Here is a 17,284-nt window from a genome sequence, read left to right on the forward strand (position 1 = left end):
AATAGATAACATGAATGAGAAATTAATCAAAAAGTGGTCAGACCTGAATATATGGTCAAAGCTATGATTCTTAATTGTTCCGATTTTCATAAATAGCAGGTCAAAAGAGTATCCTGCCTTATGTGTTGGACCTTCTATCCATTGTTTAAATTGTAAAATTTGCATTTCATTCTCCAGTGCTCTGCCTACGGAGGCCACCTTGTCCTCAAAGTGCAAAATTAAAATCATCAATTAGCAAGAAGTGGTTGTACTTCAGAACCAATGGAGACAGTAGAGCAAATAGATTAGCTGCCAGCTGTGAGTTCTTACCCTCGTCCTTCACCAAAGCTCGCTCCAGGCAGTGCTTAATTTGTAAAGAAATAAGTGCCAGGACTCTCGTCAGGAGGCCACTACAGTTTGCACCACACACTGCCTCTGCCAAGCTGCCAATGATAGTACCAACACAACTACTAACCATCACCCTCCTACAAGTGTGACACTTCAGACTATTTCAGGACAGTAAAGCTATCAGAAAGGCTAGGATGGCAGGTAATTGTAATTTTTATGAATATAGGATTAACATTTAACTGTTGTTGTGGTCATCTCTAAATTACCTAGACAGCGTCACCTTGTGGCAGGCTGTCCCAAGCACCGGTGCTGACAATTAAGTGGCGGTGCTGAGCAGCGGAAACCACCAGCTCATATTAAGAACTGGCTCCGGGGAAAATTCTCACCACTACTCATCATCTGAATGCAGGCCAAATACTCCCACTACTAAAGAAATGTACATTAGACTCTGAAGACCTTGACCTCCTTCCGGCCCACTACTCACCTACCCTTTTCTGGCAAGCTCACTGAAAAGCAGTCTACGCTCAACTTCAAAATCACATCAATGCTAGCCATCTCCTGCATAACTACGAATCTGGCCTAGATTATGCTGAAGCATAGACTACTATTTTACACATTGTAGACCTCTTTTTCTTGGCCACAGATGAAGAGGACACGTGCCTACTGATATTGCTGGACCTCTCAGCTGCCTTCGACATAGTCGACCATCAAAACCTCATCCATGCCCTTGAGCTTTGAATGGGATTCATGTCCCACACTAGTTCTCTTCCCACTTTTCCAATGAACTCCAGTTTTTTCAGATGGGCACCTCCAGGTCCCAAAAAACCCTATCCCAAATGGAATTCCCCAGGGTTCTCTTCGGTCCCCTGTCAACAGGTGCCAAACAAATCCCTACCCAAAGCTGAATTCCCCAGGGTTCCATATTGTTATCTGTCATCTTTATCCTCTACATAGAGCCTCTCTGGACTTTACTCGAAGGTAAGAGCATTATCAGCAATATGCCCATGATACACAACTCTCCTGAAAGTTACCTCTGCTTCAGACATCAGATGCCTTAAACACTGCCTGCACCTCATGCTGACCTGGATGTCCAGCATACACCGGACGCTCAACCTAACCAAGGCAGGATTCTTGTTATTTGCAAAAACAACAAGCAAGAAATAGTACAAACCTAGTTCAAGGACATTACCCTTCATGGCTTCGAGCCCCAACTTTCACTGAATTCACCTTAAACACCGACTCTAAAGGAATACATTGCCAACAAACACAAATTTGGCATGGTCCCAGTCCTTTCTTCTAAAGAGAGTGAAACTGTTTATTCCAGAAAGTGACTTCAGGACTGCTGCTCATGCCCTGACACCCATGCATCTGTAATGTGGTAACACCCTGCTACATGGCCTTCCAGACTCCACAGTGGCACCCCATATGGCATCTTACATGCTGCCATATGTCTCATCAGGCTGGAAGACATACAACCAAATCCCCTCCGTCATAATGGAATTCCACTGGATTCCCTTGCCAGCCTGCACCGGCTTCAAAACCATCTGCATCATTTACAAAGCCATAATGACCAGACCCTCATCTTATCTTACTGACAAGCTCACCATCTCTGGTGGCTCTCGGCATACCCACAGTCAGTCCATCATCAGGTTGGAGACTATGAAGTGTAAAAAAGAACAAAACACAAGGCAGCAGGCTTTTTCCATCAATGCTCCCAGGATCTGGAACTAGATGCCCATATTCATAAGAAATGCTACAATGTAACTCCATTTTAGGAAATACAGAGCTCTGCTGCCTTTTTGGCTATGTTTGTAGTATACCACATACATCCACACGTGGGCAAGCACATAGGTGGAGTATCTGATAAGCAAACAATGCTCTAAGTCACCATCTCGGGTAAATTATACAATGAACAAATAATGCCCCAAAAAATCTCTGTTGTGATCCACACTGGCAAAGAATGTTCTGAATCACCATGTGTGACATTTTGTTATTGATCAAAGAATGCTCTACGCAGCCCTCTGTGGTGCTTAATACTAGGGGTGGGCGGAATTTGCGTAATTGCATTACGCAAATCTTAGCGAAAAGGTAAAAAATCTCAGCGAGCACGCAGAAATTCCGCAAACACGCGGAATTGCTTGTTCGCAATGCTTTTTTCCTGTTCGCAATTGCTGTTTGAGTGCTCGAGGGGAAGTATCTGACGAACACGCATTTTCAGAACGCAAACAAGCAAAACATTTCGTGAAATCGCGGAACGCAGAATTTTGGGCAATTTCGTGTTCTCCGCGGAACGCGAAATCACCCAAATTCCGCAAATTCGCAAGCGGAATAGAATTCACCGCCCAGACCTACTTAATACAACAAACAAGTAATGCTCCGAATAACCCTGTGGGATAATTCTACTATAGAACAGGAATTTTGTGAATCACCATGCACTGTCACTTTAAAATTCTTAACTACAGAAATAACTCACTAACGGGCAGATAATGCTCTGAATCATTCTCTGTAATAGTTCCATAACAGGCATAGAAAGCACAGACTTAGCCTCTGGAAAAAAAGCCAGGACATGCTTTGAAACTCTCTCAAGCAGAATTTAGCACTGGGCAAAGAAGGATCTTCAGTGCACTCAAGGGAGGTTTTGAAATAAGCACAGAATGTTGTCCAGTAACCTCGAATATTGTTCTTAAGAAGCAAAGAACACTATTTCTCTTCGTTGTATACAATGTTACAAACAGGAAGAAATGATCCTCACCACCTCCAAATAGAGTTCTTCATTGGCCAAAAACGGAAGTACCTACAAAGAGAGTTGAGCACCGGGCGAATGACACAAATGAACAATAGAAATTACTTGGATTAACCATTGACAGACTTGTGGGTCAGACAAATTATGCTCTAAATGTTCCTGGAAAGAAGCTGTGAAGAAAGTAAATATTTAATAAATAGATGCCTATCACGCATAAGGAAACATCCACAGTTAACAAATCTTTCTGTTTACTACCACCTTTTTAATTTGAAACCGAGTTTTAACTACCACAACATTATATAATTTTATAATGGAGGTGAATGCATTTAATCTCCTTCTTAACATTAAATATACATGCAATTAAGCACATTCAAGTACAATTCTGCAAAAGACAAAGATTACTCAAGTCCCCACAGGCAGTAGCCTGCAATCAGCAGCGAATGGAACTAACATCCTCCAAGGTAGAAATCTGTATGGAATAAATGATGATTAGAATCACCGCAAGGCTGGAATTGCAATGGAGAACGTCTACTGTAACATGAAAAGAACACCATGGCCATCATCATTAAGACTTCTGCAATTAACAACACACTATTTTTATTTTTTTCTGCTAATAATCTTACATAGAATTGACAGGCAACAAAGAATCTGACTCTCCTTTCACCAGCCAATGGTGGGATCATTTGATCCTCCAGTTTAGTTATTGCCAGATATTCGAGTGCCGGACAGGGCTGCGGTGCTACGGGGTTACAGGTTTGGTCGAATAGTTTTGCTTAGTTCTCTTGAGCCGTATACATGTTTACTCACCAAAACCTGCATATTTAGCAAATATATATGGCCCCTTAGCGGTGTAAACAACCCGCGCTTTTTTTACCCAACTAAATGGTTCGCATGTAGTGATTCCAAGAACATGATAAAGTGACTAGAACCATCCGCTTCCCAAGCCCTGGAGAGCGCACACTGATCTCTGTAGGGAGTGCTTGGCATGCTGAGTTACCTTGGAGACTGGTACAGGAGGAAATGCACACCATATTATTGTGCCCAAGGAATGTCCCTCTATCACAATGGTTTGGTCACAGCTGAATATTCTGCCTCTGTACACATTTAGCTGAATATAAAAGTACATGTAAAAAAATTTATAAAGCCTTTTACACAGGTGATTATTGCATTCCCTAATCGAGGCGGGACGCAAAGGTATTTTTTTCACTTTTCGAAGAGCTCTAGTATTGACTTTGAGACCAAATCTACATGACCAATATCACAAGGAAACCAACATTTCACCAGGCCAAGTTTCTTCCAGATGATGTTATCCTGCAAAGGGAAAGCGATACTAAATGTATGTGTAAAATTTCTTAATAAAATACTATGAAAGTAAAAAAACGCGTCAAACACCAGTGATAAACACATAATAAGTGCTTGAAATGCAGCTTCACATGATTCCTATGACCCACAAGTTGAGGGCTCATTTCAATTAAGACAAGACATTTTCAGATATGGATGCATGAGATAAATTTAACAGATGCCGATAGCTAATTTTGATAATTTTTTACTGCTTGTTAATGATATGTCCATATTTATTTCAGTGGGCACAGTGCTAAAGTGGTGTTACTGGAAAACACCCAGAAAGCAGGAAAGACCGCTTCAGTGAACTGGGCTTGGAATTTATACAAGAGGGTTGTTTTGCTAGCATGAGAAAAAAAAGACACTTGACCGTTGTCACAGTTAAGAAGTACACCGACTCTGTCGGGGCTGGGATTGTGAAGAATTTCTTCCACATCATTGTGCCATGCTGAAAGTTTGGCATTAAACCACTCAATGCACCAAGACACTTTATTTCTCCCAAGGCGGCTTTCGGTACCTCTCCGGTCGATGCTTTTGTAGGAGACACCAATCCCACAGAAATTACTGCTCTTTATTTCGACTTCCCAATAGTGGATGCCTCTAGAGAAACCTTGAAAGCCCAACACTTGGGAACAATGAGTGAAACGCTGAGGGTTGTCACTGTAGTGCAGGGGAGTATCCGTGACAGACATTTTTGTATTTCTTTCAGTCAGAACTATCCTTTTGTGTGCGGTGTTAAAATCCAGCGAGAGTTTCTCTGCAACTAAGGAGACAGAAATAAAATGGGTACATCTTAAATGTGTCAAATAGTTAAAACGTTGAAAGCATACAGTAAAAAAAGACATTGAGCTATTGATGTCGCTTTCTTTTGTTAGATATTTATCTGATGCAGGATTATCAAACAGCACTAGTAGAGCTTCAGAACACTTTCAAAACCACCAAAAGATGGTGAAGAGAATTATTTTTGTCATAGAATTATTTACCATCAAATAGACGCAAGAGTATCAGAATGCTGTATACGTCAGATTTCAGTGTGAATACATAATTTGTAAAGGAAGAAGAAGACCACTAATAACAACAAAACACACTAAGTCAGCTATGTGTAAGTCCAGAAGTGACCTTGCCAATGATCATTTTGAAGAAGGTCTTAACAAGATGGCTAATTGCTGACAGTTGATGGCTGTCTGTCCTTTTGGAAGAGCACCTACATAAAGGGTGTGTGTGTGTGTATGTGTATGAGTGGATTGGCTGCTCGAGCAGGGGACTTGCGCCAGGCTATATTTGTCTCTTCCTGAGAGGTTGGTTGCGCTGCAGGTACCTTGAGTATTTTTCATTAGGGCAAATAAGCCCCCCTGGTCACGGGATGGTGGTTGGCTGGAGAGTAAGTTGCATGTATTTGCTGCGGGCCCCATCACTGGATGCCAGCCTTTTTGGCGAATGCCCGGGTGGTGGGCTTCTATGATTACGGCCCCTTTGCAGTCTTCAGCCCGTGCTTTGACTTCAACCTATATTCAGATCTGCTACTGCTGCTACGTGGTGCCTTATACTTGAGCTGCCACAACGGCTACTGTGGTATGTGAACCCTCGCAGAGTGCTTTCATTTCAGTGACAGGGAGTCAAGCATGTGAAAAATCATCAAGAAGGGGGAGACATTTGAGCCTGGCCCATCTCTGAAGGTGGGTTCCTGTGTGCAGGACAAAATAACGGCTTGTGGGGACAGCGCAGTGCCCACTCTGGATTCAGTTCTCCATGCGATTGCTGCCTATAAGGAGCCTCTGAAGCTAAAAAATGACTCCATGTCAGCAGACATAGGCCTGTTAAGAGACGATCAGAGGCGTGTGGCTGAGTGCCCCTATTCTGACATTTTGGTTTGGAGTGTGGCCATCACGTGCCTTCACAGCCTCCTTTGCCTGGTGCGAATCCCAATCCAATAGTAGGAAAGCCCTTGCATCATGAGGACAGTGATCATATCCTGGCGTTGGCCAGACTTTAAAGGGTCCTGGAGCAGGGCTATGTGCGACCCCGCCTCTTAAGATAGTAGTACACCTTATACTCTTTGGAGATGCTACTAAGCCCCCGGATGGTCCAATAGATGAAGTTGCACCTCACAGGGGTCGCAGAATCCTCATGGTAGAGAATCACAGAATCATGGTCTTCTCTGATTTTACACAAGATGTGCAAAAGCAGAGAGCCTCTTTCACTGATGCCGAAAAGTGCCTTCGACAGCTTAGGATCACGTACGCCATGTGGTGACTAGTGGCGAGGAGGTACAGTTTTCACGACACCACAGTCTGTTTGGGAGGGGGTGGACCATCAATCTCTGAAAAAGTGAAGGCCAAGCCAAGGAGAAGTCAGCGTACCCGAAGAGGCCCTAAGAAGAGTGTTGGGATGTTCATGGGGCCGCGACTTCCCTGTTGCAGATGCATTTTGAAGTTCGGCACGTCTTGGAATCTTTGAATGGTGGAGGATCTGCGGCTCCGTCAGTTCAAGATGAAAGGGATCTTAGTGATTTGGACTGTGATCAAACATCTGTCTCTTTATGGAACTCAGCAGAATCAGTGCCTAAGATTACACCAGACACATCAGATGAAATTGTTTTAGTCTGGGAGAGTGTGGGTGTGTTTGTAAAGTGTGTGCGTATTGGGCTCAATTTGGAGGTGGTTATCCTGTCTGTTTCTGGCTGATGGTGTGTTTCAAGGCAAGTGTTCACCTGGGTTGGAGCCTTTCCACCCCCTCCTTCCTTTGTGGTTTTGTGCATGCAAGTGTGCTTGGAAAGTATCCAACTGGTTTGGATGGGAGTCATTTTCTTCTGATACTGGGGAACAGGAGTTGAGTTAGTTGTTCAAGGTTTTAGGTTTTAGGGAAAGTTGCCGCTATTTGCTGCTTTAGGTTGATATGGGTTGTAGGCTGGATCACTGTTGGATGGGCTGCAGTGGTTTCCGCCCTTGCTCATTCTGCCATGAGGTACAACTTAATCTCTTGGAGTGTCCGGGGTCTTAGTAGCATGTCCAAAAGGTACAAAGTGTACTTGTATCTCAAGAGGCGGGGGATGCATATAGCCCTGCTCCAGGAGACTCATCTTACTAGGGATGAGGGTTTGGCTTTGCACATGAGATGGCAGGCTAGGTGTATGTCACATCATAGTCAGCTTTTGCCAGGGGAGTTCTGTTATGGATGAGACCCAAGGTTCCCTTCCACAAAACAGTTGAGCTTGTTGATTTGAGGGCAGGTACGTGGTTCAGTCTGAGAGGTGGAAAGGCCATGATCTTGGTATTGCCAGAATCTATGTGCCTAATTTGGATCGGGGGGCACCATTCCAGATTCAATTCATAATATTGGGGTGGGGGATTCTGAAATGGATCGTTTGCATCCACCCTTGGGGGATTCCGTGTTGCCCAGCACAGCTCGTATTTTCACAACATGGCAATGGCAGTAGGGTCTTGTGGATTCTTGGAGGTGCTCGAATCCTGTGTTGCACAACTTCCTGATTTGCATTGATTTTGATTTGAACTTCTAATTTTTTTTCAGGTTTGCATGAGCTTCATGTCAGGCTTGATACATTTTTGTGCTCCTCATTTGTGCATAGTGTGGACCACAGCATTAAATACGTGTGTTGAATGGTTTCGGATCATAATCCGGTATCAGTCTCTCCGTATTGGGAGCGTGAGCATCCTCGCATACCAGTTTAGAGGTTGAAAGTTGAGGCACTAGATGATCAGATCCTTAAAAGTAACATAAGTGAGGCCATTAGTGCTTATTTTCAGGACAATGTGGGGACTGCTTTGACCCCTTTGATAGAGTGGGATGCATTTAAGGCTGTGATCTGGGGGGTCGCTGTATTGCCGAAGTGGCAGGAGTGCTTACATCGCTGGTGGGTGAAGTAGACTCTCAGGAAAAAAGCTCCGGGATCTTGAACGGTGAGGCCAGTAAATCCAGCAGTTAAATATCCGTTGCTTGAGGCTAGGGAGATGCTGGCAACCCAAGTTGAGAAACTCTGTTGTTTTGATTACAGGGAATATCCGAGTCGGATGCATGCAGAATGTGATAAAGCAGGCGTTTCTTTTGGCGTGGCTAATAAAACTGAGCAAACACAAGAAGATGAAGGACAGATCGCTGAAACTTTTCAGACACTCACCCCAAGTCACAGACACAGCTATATGCAAATCAGTCTTGACCCTGTGCCTGGCTTGGCAGTCTGGGCTGGACTGTTCCCATTAGGCACTGAGTCAAGACTGATTGCATATAGCTGGGTCTGAACTGAGGTGGCAAAGTGAGCTAAAGAATTATGATGGATTCAACCTATATCTGTGACTGGGGGTCAGTGTCTGAAAAGTTTCAGCACTCCATACATCATCTCCTTTTGTGTGCTTTGTTCTCCATAAGTTGGCAGGGTATGCCCAGACGTGGGTCCTTTGCTCACTTTGCCCTGGATTCAAGCTAGCCTGGCTGATGAAGGGTGTTGCCCAGAAACCGGTCCCAGGATGCTTGTTTCCAGTTCAGGGAAGACCTGGCTTAGCAAGTGTAAAAGGGCTGAAAGAGTGTGGCGGAAAGACTTCGACCCTAATAGCAAGAAGAATTATAGATTGTCTATTCTTAACTATAAAAAAGCCCTGAAAAATGCCCAAACCGCTTTTTTCCAAAAGAAAATTAGTGCAGCATCTTGCTCGTCGAGGGAGACTTTTCAAATCGTAAAACAACTTTTAAAAACACCAGAACCCACAGGGTCGATTGATCTCTCGTACAACCACTGTGATAAGTTGGCTACGTTCTTTGATCAAAAGATTCAAAATATTCTACAGCAACTTCCGCCTCTCTCCCCTATGGACCTCTCATCGTTGTCCGTAATACAGGTCAATAACCTTAACACGGGACTTGACACATTCACTCCCATAAGCCCGGACACCCTGTCCCCCATTCTCCATTCACTTAAGAGTGGCTCACCGTCGGACCCCGCCCCAGTTAAAATCTTAAAGCAGAAAGCACCTACCATTCTCGCACCAATGGTAAACGTGATCAATGCCTCTTTGGCAGACAGATTGGTACCCCCTAGCTGGAAGAAGGCGAAGGTTAGGGCCCTACTTAAAAAACCTAATTTAGATCCCCTCAACCTATCCAACTTCAGACCGATCTCTCTCCTCCCGTGTATTAGCAAGATAACAGAAAAATTCATCAATTCCCAGCTGTCTAATTACCTTGAATCAAACGAGCTACTCAAATCTTCACAGACAGGCTTTCGCCCGGGCCAGGGTCCTGAAACAGCGATGGTAACGGTGGTCGAGGAGGCCAGGAAGATCATCGATGCAGGAGGATCAGTGGCAGTGATCCTCCTGGACCTGAGCGCGGCCTTCGACACGGTCAACCACCAGATCCTGGCGCAGCGACTTAGAGATCTTGGGATCACAGGCAGCGCCCTGTCTTGGCTGAAATCGTTTCTTCAGGACCGCTCATTCCAGGTGATAGATGGTAGTTACACATCTAAAGAGACCCCCATATGTTGCGGAGTGCCACAGGGCTCGCCTTTGAGCCCCACGCTCTTCAACGTATATATGTCCCCCCTGGAAAAGATAGTCACCCCACATGGGATCAAACTCCTGATGTATGCAGATGACACTCAGCTGGTTGTCTCTCTTACTCAGCAGGAAAATCCCTCCATCGACCTTTACTCCTGCCTGAGAGACATAGTCAGCTGGATGGACAGATCTCACTTGAAGCTCAATAGTGACAAGACCGAGATACTGGTGATGGGGAATCAGTCCCATTTTCATCCAGACTCTCTCTGGCCCCCTTGCATGGGTAATCCCCCAACTCCCAAATCTGAGATTAAAAGTCTCGGTCTATGGTTAGACCAAAACCTCACCATGCATACCCAAGCAAGGAAAACGGCCGGAGTCTGCTTTGGACTCCTGCGCTCCGCCCGGAAAATCCTACCACTGCTCCCTTTCCAATCAAGGAAACTCCTGATCTAGGGCCTCATTTTGTCAAGGTTGGATTATGGAAACGCACTGTACCTTGGCGCACCGCGGAAAGTTACAACCAAATTACAGGTAGTGCAGAATGCGGCCGCAAGGATTCTGACCAACACCAAGAGTCGCTGTTCCTCAAAGACCTAGTGACTCCCTACACCACCTCCAGACCCCTCCGATCCTCTAATGCCCACCTAACTCTGCCACCTAAGCTCAAGAGAGCATGATCAGGAGGTCGACGTTTTTCATATAACGCCTCCACACTGTGAAACTCCCTCCACTCTGACCTCCACGCACAGCCCAACATTCTGACATTCCGAAAATCTCTGAAGACTTGGCTGTTCCCGTAAGCTTTCCCTCGTGATTCCACCTGTACTTGTTCAGCGCTGGGACGCTCACGGGCAGCCATGCGCTTTAGAAATCCTGTAACATTTAACATTTAACAAGTCGGGCTGGACTTTTCCCCATAAGGCACAGAGTCAAGACTGATGTGCATATAGCAGGGTTTGAACTGAGGTAGAAAAGTGAGCTAAAGAATGATGATGGATTCAACCCTGATCTGTGACTGGGGGGGAGTGTCTGAAAAGTTCCAGCGCTCCGTCCATCATATCCTTGTGTTTGCTTAATAAAACCGAGCATCAGGGAATCCTTACTTATGGCGCTCCAGTCAGATGCAGGTTTGCCCATATATAGCCGTAATACAACGTTTTGGGAATACCAAAATGCTCTCTATGCCCCTGCATTTAGATCTCCTACGCAGGTCATTGAGGATTTCCTGTCCCTTGGACACCTGCTAGTGCTTACGCGGGAGATGTTTTGGGGGGAGATATCACTATCAGTTTATTCTCCACTGTGCCGGTGCTCTTGGCTCGCTGAATGTTATGGGAACTGGAGAGTCTTTTTTGGAGCGAATATGGAGGGCATGTAGGACTAGGGTAGCAGCTCTGTCTAAAACGCAGGGCTCTGTGTTGGAGGGTGGGTGGGCTAGCTGCACCCGACCTTGACCCTCTTTACTTAGGGGGCCAGCTGAAGTGGTTTAACCAGTAGATTTATTGTAGGATGTATCCTGAGAATGGAGTGGTGAGCTTCCTGCCTGCCTTAAGGGAGTTAATGCAGGTTCTCTTGGTTCCCCAGCCACGGTTGCCTGCGGCCAGTCAGGAGCTACTAACAAAAAAATGAATGAATCTGTAACGCAACTGGTGCTCATGTAAATCGCTCTGATGCCCTTGGGTCAAGTTCGGGCTATATAGGACAAAAATATTTATATATATTTTAGTTCGGGGTTAATGATAAGTAGTTTACATTTTTTGCATTTATTTTTGGTGGTAAAATAATGTAAATTTTTTATTGATATTTACCGTGTTCTTTCTCTTAAGGAGATTGCCTCCTCTGCAGCAAAGATCTCCACCTACATGAGAAAAGTTGCTAATATATATATATATATATATATATATATATATATATATATATATATATATATATATATATATATATATATATATATATATATATATATATATTACCTACTGGCGGTCGCCAGTAGGTATATATAGTTAGGATTTTTTCCCTATGGGATTTCTGAAAATTCTATGTCTAATAACTTTGGCGTTTGTGGACGGAATCGGCTGAAATTTTCAGGAAAATGGCACATTTTGTTTCTGAGCAGCTCCTGGAAATTTGGGGGGGGTTCGTCAAGGGGGGGCCGAGAAAAAAGGGGGGTCCCAAAACACGTTTTTCCCATGTTAATTTCCATAGGGCGGTTGGACTCACTTTTAGCCCGAACGGCTGAATGGATTTCCACGAAACTTGGCAAAATTGTAGGGACTGTTAGCCCGATGTGCCTTTGCTAGGTCTCAATATATGTGCTTCAGTGGATTTTGAGAAATTAACGTTTAAATCAAGATATATATCTGTAACAGCGCTCCGGGCAGCGATCCGGTTAGCGAACTTTTCGCGTATCGGAACTTTGCGAAGCGAAGCTGATTGGCTCTCCGGTGTCTGTCAACATTCTAAACAGTCCGGAGCGGCCGCCATCTTGTCTCTCGGTAGGATCGAGAGACAAGAGGAGGCCAAAACAAAGGGGGAAATGAAGGAAAGGGGGCAAGGTAGACCCCTTCTGACCCCCTAGGATTGATGAGGGGGATATTATAGAGCCACGCGGGGCCCCAAAAAAAAAAAAAAAATTCAGATTTTTTCGCCGTAGAGACGCGTCTTGGTACGCGAACCGGGCAGCTAACCGGGCAGCTAACCGGGAAGCTAACCGGCAGTGTAACGGGAGTCTGAGGAGTAGCTGATTGGCTGTCAACATTGTAAACAGTCCGGAGCGGCCGCCATCTTGTCTCTCGGTAGGATCGAGAGACAAGAGGAGACCAAAACAAAGAGGGAAATGAAGGAAAGAGGGCAAGGTAGACCCCTTCTGACCCCATAGGATTGATGAGGGGGATATTATAAAGCCACGCGGGGCCAAAAAAAAAAAAAAAAGAAAAAAAACGATTTTTTCGCAGTAGAGACGCGTGTTGGTACGCGAACCGGGCAGCTAACCGGGCAGCTAACCGGGAAGCTAACCGGCAGTGTAACAGGAGTCTGAGGAGAAGCTGATTGGCTGTTATCATTGTAAACAGTCTGGAGCGGCCGCCATCTTGTCTCTCTGTGGGATCGAGAGACAAGAGGCGGAAAAAAAAAGGTGTAAATGAATGAAAGGGGTAAGGCAGACCCCTCCTGAACTCCTAGGATTGATGAGGGGGCTATTAAAGTTCCCTGCGGGGCAAAAGAAAAAAAAATTGAGATTTTTTGCGGTAAAGGTGCTTCCTGGTACGTTAACCGGGCAGCTAACCGGCAGCGTAACGGGAGTCCGACATATTGTGTTTTTTGAACGATTGTGATATGTGCACGTGTGGATTTTGTCTAATTAAGGTTAAAAAAATATATATATATCTTTAAGCGTGTTCTGGCGCGCTTACGTTTTGGGTTTGGTTTGCGCTGCAGAGACGATACATCACGGTTATGCGATGCATCATGAGGCGTCTCACGGGCTACGTGATACGTCACTTAATAAAGAATATATTTTACAGCTATAGATATTAGCTTTTAAAAAACCAATGAAATTCACAGAAAAAACCATAGGTTATAGACCATATATAGTTAGGAATTTGCATTTACAAAACCTTGAAAATTCACTGAAAAAACCATAGGTTATAGACCATATATAGATAGGGATTAGCATTTAAAAAACCTTATTTTATTTGCACAAAACCATTGAAATTCCATATATAGTTAGTTGCACTAACTATATATCGCGGACCCGCAATCCACTGCTAATGATGTCACATATTACATCATTCATGACATGGTCAGTGACATCACTGATGACATCACTGATGACATCTCAAATGACATCACTGATGACATCACTGATGACATCTCAAATGACATCACTGATGACATCACTGACATCTCATTTGACATTACTGATTACATCACTGATGATATCATTTATGTGATAATACATCTTCAGACTCTAATATAACCTTAGATACACTCAGTGTAAACAGGCACTCACAGACTGTCACACATCCATGGAGTTACTCACACACCTAGTCAGTCATGGAAAGAATCAATCACATCTCCATTTCCTCAACTATACAGTTATACACACCTTACTTATTCAAACATATAGTAACACATATTTACTCTCTTATACAATCCTTGATACAAGTTCACAATGATTCATACAGCCACTCACACATTCACTGGCTCTTATGTTCAGTTATTTATATATGTCAACTCTCACATGGAGTGTGTTTTACATATGTACTTACTTTGACATGTAGCACTGAGATATCCATTCACTCACCAATATACTCATGCACACAGTCAACTGTCCATACAGCTGTTTCTACATGCACTTTTGAACCCATACACCTAGGGAATCAACTGCTCACACATCTATGCACAGAGTTATACACCTCCCAGCCACCCACACACATACTCAGTCTCCCATACAAATACTTGGGCAACCATTCAATAACCCATATAGTTACTGATATAGCTACTGATTTAAACATGCAGCAGTTTACAGAACAACATAAATAATGATTGCCAAATTAAGACACTTTAATCACTAACCCATACACTCAGTGAGACACATTTAATCATTCTCTCATACAGTCAGTCATGCACCTACTAAATCCTTCATCCAGACACTTATACATCCACTCATTCTTCAATATGTAAGACATATTTTAACTTTACAGAAACATACAGTCACTGGGTGTTGTCATCAGTGATGTCATCAGTGATGTCATCAGTGATGTCATTTGAGATGTCATCAGTGATGTCATCAGTAATGTCACTGACCATGTCATGAATGATGTAATATGTGACATCATTAGCAGTGGATTGCGGGTCCGCGATATATAGTTAGTGCAACTAACTATATATGGAATTTCAATGGTTTTGTGCAAATAAAATAAGGTTTTTTAAATGCTAATCCCTAACTATATATGGTCTATAACCTATGGTTTTTTCAGTGAATATATATATATATATATATATATATATATATATATATATATATATATATATATATATATATATATATATTCACTGAAAAAACCATAGGTTATATCGATATATAGTTAGGAATTTGCATTTACAAAACCTTGAAAATTCAATGAAAAAACCATTGGTTTTAGGCCATATATAGTTAGGGATTTGCATTTACAAAACCTTATTTTACTCGCATAAAACCATTGAAATTCCATATATAGTTAGATGCGCTAACTATATATCGCGCACCCGCAATCCACTGCTGATGATGTCACATATTACATCATTCATGACATGGTCAGTGACATCACTGATGACATCACTGATGACAACTCAAATGACATCACTGATGACATCACTGATGACAACATCCAGTGACTGTATGTTTCTGTAAAGTTAAAATATGTCTTACATATTGAAGAATGAGTGGATGTATAAATGTCTGGATGAAGGATTTAGTAGGTGCATGACTGATTGTATGAGGGAGTGATTAAATGTGTCTCACTGAGTGCATGGGTTAGTGATTAAACTGTATTAATTTGTGCATCATTATATCTGTTGTTCTGTAAACTGCTGCATGTGTTGATCAGTAGCTATATGAATAACTATATGGGTTATTGATTGGTTGCTCAAGTATTTGTATGGGAGACTGAGTATGTGTGTGGGTGGCTGGGAGGTGTGTGACTCTGTGCATAGATGTGTAAGCAGTTGATTCACTAGATGTATGGTTTCAAAAGTGCTACATGTCAAAGTAAGTACATATGTAAAACACAGTACATGTGAGAGTTAACATATATAAATAACTGTGCATAAGAGCCAGTGAATGTGTGAGTGGCTGTATGGATCATTGTGAACATGTATCAAGGATTGTATAAGAGAGTAAATATGTGTTAGAATATGTTTCAATAAGTAAGGTGTGTATAACTGTATAGTTGAGGAATTGGAGGTGTGTTTGATTCTTTGCATGACTGTCTAGGTGTATGAGTAACTCCATGGATGAGTGACAGTCTGTGAGTGTCTGTTTTCACTGAGTGTATCTAAGGATATATCAGAGTCTGTAGAGGTTCATCGTATTAACACATGAATGATGTCATCTGTGATGTTGTCAATGATGTCATTTGAGTTGTCATCAGTGATTTCATTTGAGATGTCATCAGTGATGTCATTTGAGTTGTCATCAGTGATGTCATCAGTGATGTCACTGACCATGTCATGAATGATGTAATATGTGACATCATCAGCAGTGGATTGCGGGTGCGCGATATATAGTTAGCGCATCTAACTATATATGGAATTTCAATGGTTTTATGCGAGTAAAATAAGGTTTTGTAAATGCAAATCCCTAACTATATATGGTCTATAACCTATGGTTTTTTCAGTGAATATATATATATATATATATATATATATATATATATATATATATATATATATTCACTGAAAAAACCATAGGTTATATCGATATATAGTTAGGAATTTGCATTTACAAAACCTTGAAAATTCAATGAAAAAACCATTGGTTTTAGGCCATATATAGTTAGGGATTTGCATTTACAAAACCTTATTTTACTCGCATAAAACCATTGAAATTCCATATATAGTTAGATGCGCTAACTATATATCGCGCACCCGCAATCCACTGCTGATGATGTCACATATTACATCATTCATGACATGGTCAGTGACATCACTGATGACATCACTGATGACAACTCAAATGACATCACTGATGACATCACTGATGACAACATCCAGTGACTGTATGTTTCTGTAAAGTTAAAATATGTCTTACATATTGAAGAATGAGTGGATGTATAAATGTCTGGATGAAGGATTTAGTAGGTGCATGACTGATTGTATGAGGGAGTGATTAAATGTGTCTCACTGAGTGCATGGGTTAGTGATTAAACTGTATTAATTTGTGCATCATTATATCTGTTGTTCTGTAAACTGCTGCATGTGTTGATCAGTAGCTATATGAATAACTATATGGGTTATTGATTGGTTGCTCAAGTATTTGTATGGGAGACTGAGTATGTGTGTGGGTGGCTGGGAGGTGTGTGACTCTGTGCATAGATGTGTAAGCAGTTGATTCACTAGATGTATGGTTTCAAAAGTGCTACATGTCAAAGTAAGTACATATGTAAAACACAGTACATGTGAGAGTTAACATATATAAATAACTGTGCATAAGAGCCAGTGAATGTGTGAGTGGCTGTATGGATCATTGTGAACATGTATCAAGGATTGTATAAGAGAGTAAATATGTGTTAGAATATGTTTCAATAAGTAAGGTGTGTATAACTGTATAGTTGAGGAATTGGAGGTGTGTTTGATTCTTTGCATGACTGTCTAGGTGTAT

General features: G+C 42.5%; 1 protein-coding gene across 3 annotated transcripts in view; it reads right to left on the reverse strand.

The window, feature by feature from the left end:
- Positions 1-3,311: 3,311 nt before the first annotated feature.
- The window catches only part of TRIM25 (tripartite motif containing 25), a 461,778-nt gene continuing 447,805 nt past the window's right edge, over positions 3,312-17,284 (reverse strand). For all 3 annotated transcript variants that reach the window (XM_086930876.1, XM_086930874.1, XM_086930875.1), the window contains one exon: positions 3,312-5,174. In XM_086930876.1, the coding sequence (XP_086787002.1) occupies positions 4,645-5,174 (530 nt within the window). In that variant the 3' untranslated portion in view covers positions 3,312-4,644. The remainder of the gene's footprint in view (positions 5,175-17,284) is intronic.

Source organism: Lissotriton vulgaris, chromosome 7, assembly GCF_964263255.1.
Source record: "Lissotriton vulgaris chromosome 7, aLisVul1.2, whole genome shotgun sequence".
In the NCBI taxonomy this organism is placed as follows: domain Eukaryota; kingdom Metazoa; phylum Chordata; class Amphibia; order Caudata; family Salamandridae; genus Lissotriton; species Lissotriton vulgaris.